The sequence below is a fragment of the Trichoplax adhaerens genome, genomic scaffold (genome assembly GCF_000150275.1).
Source record: "Trichoplax adhaerens TRIADscaffold_1 genomic scaffold, whole genome shotgun sequence".
Lineage (NCBI taxonomy): Eukaryota > Metazoa > Placozoa > Uniplacotomia > Trichoplacea > Trichoplacidae > Trichoplax > Trichoplax adhaerens.
In genome coordinates, this window is record NW_002060943.1 from 1,890,987 (window position 1) to 1,893,962 (window position 2,976).

The window sequence follows — 2,976 nt, forward strand, 5'->3', positions numbered from 1 at the left end:
TGCACCTCTTATAGCTCTTTACTCTTGGATACATGCTATTAATTATAGATATATAATAGCTGATCATTGCGAGTCAATCGATTCAATCATCGTTGATTAATGAGCTAGCAGGAGAAACTTTTGCTATAGTCAAGTCTTCCATTGGTATCCTTAAACGCAGAGGTAGTAGCGTCATTTATACTCAGTTAATATTACCTCCTCCAGCTTAAATTAAAACAATCTATACGAGTATATATACATTGGACGTGTTGCCTTATTCTTGATACCAATTGGGCGATTCTTATCAATATAAGCTTGGATATCAATTATGTCTTACACTACTTATCGAGTTTTAAAACACTCTCAAGTAACTACAACAGCATGCTATCGCAGTGCTTCAAGTTTAAGAATGAGATATTCCACAACTTCTACTAATCCAGTAGAAGATCACTCACAGATGTCTAACGTAAAAACGATGGATCAAATCCCAGGACCTAAGGGCTTACCATTCATTGGCACCCTGTTGGATTATGCTAAAAATGATGGATGGGGATTTAAAAATTTTTTTGCAATGGCAGAAAAAAGACGACAAGAATATGGACCAATCTATAAGGAGACTATCGGCAATAATCGAATGGTAGTAGTGTCAACATCGGAAGATGCAGAAAAAGTATTACGTGCAGAAGGGAAATATCCCAATAAAAAAAATCTAATTGTACCAATAGCAGAGTATCGAAAGAAGCGTAATTTATCCATGGGAGTCCTACTTTCGTAAGTAAGATTCGATTAGATATTTCTAACATCGTGTTACATCATCGCACTTCTTCGGGACTTACCAGCTATTTATTCTAAATAATATTACAGTACTGCTAGAAAACTGCCCATTGCGATTCTACAGTACTGTATACTAAAGACTGAATATTATAATAATGTGATTGATCCATTCTGCTTTATAACAGTGACTACATACAATGTGTAGATTAATAATAATAACAGAATAGCAGGAAGATAACTTTACTAACGCCGTTGTATGATGATACATATTGGATTCAATATCGTTACTTAAAATTAGTTAGCTAGCTATCCAGTTAATATTTGACTCGCACCAAATCGGTCGAGACCATTTACCACGATATTACTATCACAACAACTTCATCTAGTTATTACCATACTACCGATTAAAGATAACTTCAATGCTGTCCCATTTTGAAACATATTGGACTCCATATCGTTACTTAAAATTAGTTCTCTCACTATCCACTTAATACTTACACCAAATCAGTCGCGATCTTATACCACAGTATTACTATCGTAATAACTCAACCCAGTTATTATCATACTATAAATTAATTATCTAACCCAATGTTTGCATCTTCATTATCAATAAACTGATAGTAGCATCGCTCTCATACCTACTGCTTGCAAATGTTTATTTTAGAAAAGATGAAGAATGGAAAAAATTTCGTAGTGTGATGGACAAGAAAATGATGAGACCACATGAAGTAACATGCTATTCTGATAGAATCAATGATGTCTGCAATGATCTCATCCAACGTCTTAAACGATGTCGTGGTAACGACGGTATTATACCCGATATCGAGAATGAAATCAATAAATATACAGCAGAGTGTAAGTAAAATAAATCAATTTACTCCAGAAAATATTCTTACGTAATTTATATATCTTATTCATTTTACGGCTACATCACTAGCATGCAAAGATTTATAGATGCAAGATGTATGACATTTATAGGTTTATCCCCGCTAATCTACAATATTGAAGGAATACTATTTATATCTAGCTATTGCAACTGTTCTATTCGAAAAACGTTTGGGAATGTTCAAAGAGCCAATCGAACCTAAAGCTGAACAGTTCTATCAATCTCTTACCAAAATTTTAGAAGCTATTAATGAAATATTTATTGTACCTCCCTTCATTTTCAAGTATATTTTTACTAAGCACTGGAAAGAACTTATTAAATGGAACGATATCGCTTCCGAATTCGCTGATGAGATTATTGAAGAGAAAAGAAAACAAATTGAAGAGAAGATTGCGAGCAAGGATGATATAACCCGATCGGACGATCGAGTCGATTTTCTTAGTTATGTTATTGCTACAGGTAAATTAACTCGAAGTGAAGCCAATGTAGCCATGACGGAATTACTTTTCGGTGGAGTAGACACGGTATAATAAATAAAATAAAATAAGGATACAATACTAGTGCCCATCCCAATAAGAAGCGACTGTCAATAACTTGATAAAGGGCTTATCGATTTTAGAAATAGAGCAAAAACGAAATTAATACTAGCTACTTAAGCATTAATTCAATTTAGAAAATCACTTTGATAGTATTTATATTAATCCATGATATAATAACCCCATAACTGTTATTATAGACTTAATAACAGGATTTATATGCTGTAGTAATTCGTTTATTGTATATGTCCGGCTTAGAATCAATTACTAGTAGAGAGATAGGAGTTACCAGTACACATGCACTGTATTGATTCATTCTATACTGACATTGTACAGTAATACTCGCATTTCTTAACCAAAATAGCTAATATGTAGTCTTCATATGTTATATAGCAAGCGTAATCTAAATACGATGATTAATTATATCGTACAACATATATGCTTATTTATTACTTAGACAGCAACAACTATTCTATGGACTTTATATAATCTGGGTAGAAATCCACACGTACAAGATAAATTACGAAGCGAGGTTCGTAGTGTTATGAAAGATTGTAAAGAACCGGATACAGGTATCATAGAAAAGATGCCATATTTACGTTCGTGCGTGAAAGAAACATTGAGGTTAGAGCTCCATCAATAGAGTAAAACTATCATTTTATGCCTTGTTGTAAGATAAGTTGCGACTCAATGACAGTAATAGAACATATACTTTAATTAAATCAGTCTTATACATTTATAAAAATATCAAAATCACATTTCTTCTTTTTTTATGGTAGACTTCAGCCAATCGCCCTGCTT

The 2,976-nt window shown here is 33.0% G+C and overlaps 1 protein-coding gene across 1 annotated transcript in view; it reads left to right on the plus strand.

Annotated features, from left to right (window-relative positions):
• Positions 1–307: 307 nt before the first annotated feature.
• The window catches only part of TRIADDRAFT_51438 (uncharacterized protein), a gene marked incomplete at both ends in the record, with an annotated part of 3,054 nt that continues 385 nt past the window's right edge, over positions 308–2,976 (plus strand). Inside the window, 4 exons of the mRNA XM_002107650.1 lie at positions 308–750; positions 1,418–1,608; positions 1,781–2,163; positions 2,633–2,707. Coding sequence (XP_002107686.1) covers positions 308–750; positions 1,418–1,608; positions 1,781–2,163; positions 2,633–2,707 — 1,092 coding nt within the window. The remainder of the gene's footprint in view (positions 751–1,417; positions 1,609–1,780; positions 2,164–2,632; positions 2,708–2,976) is intronic.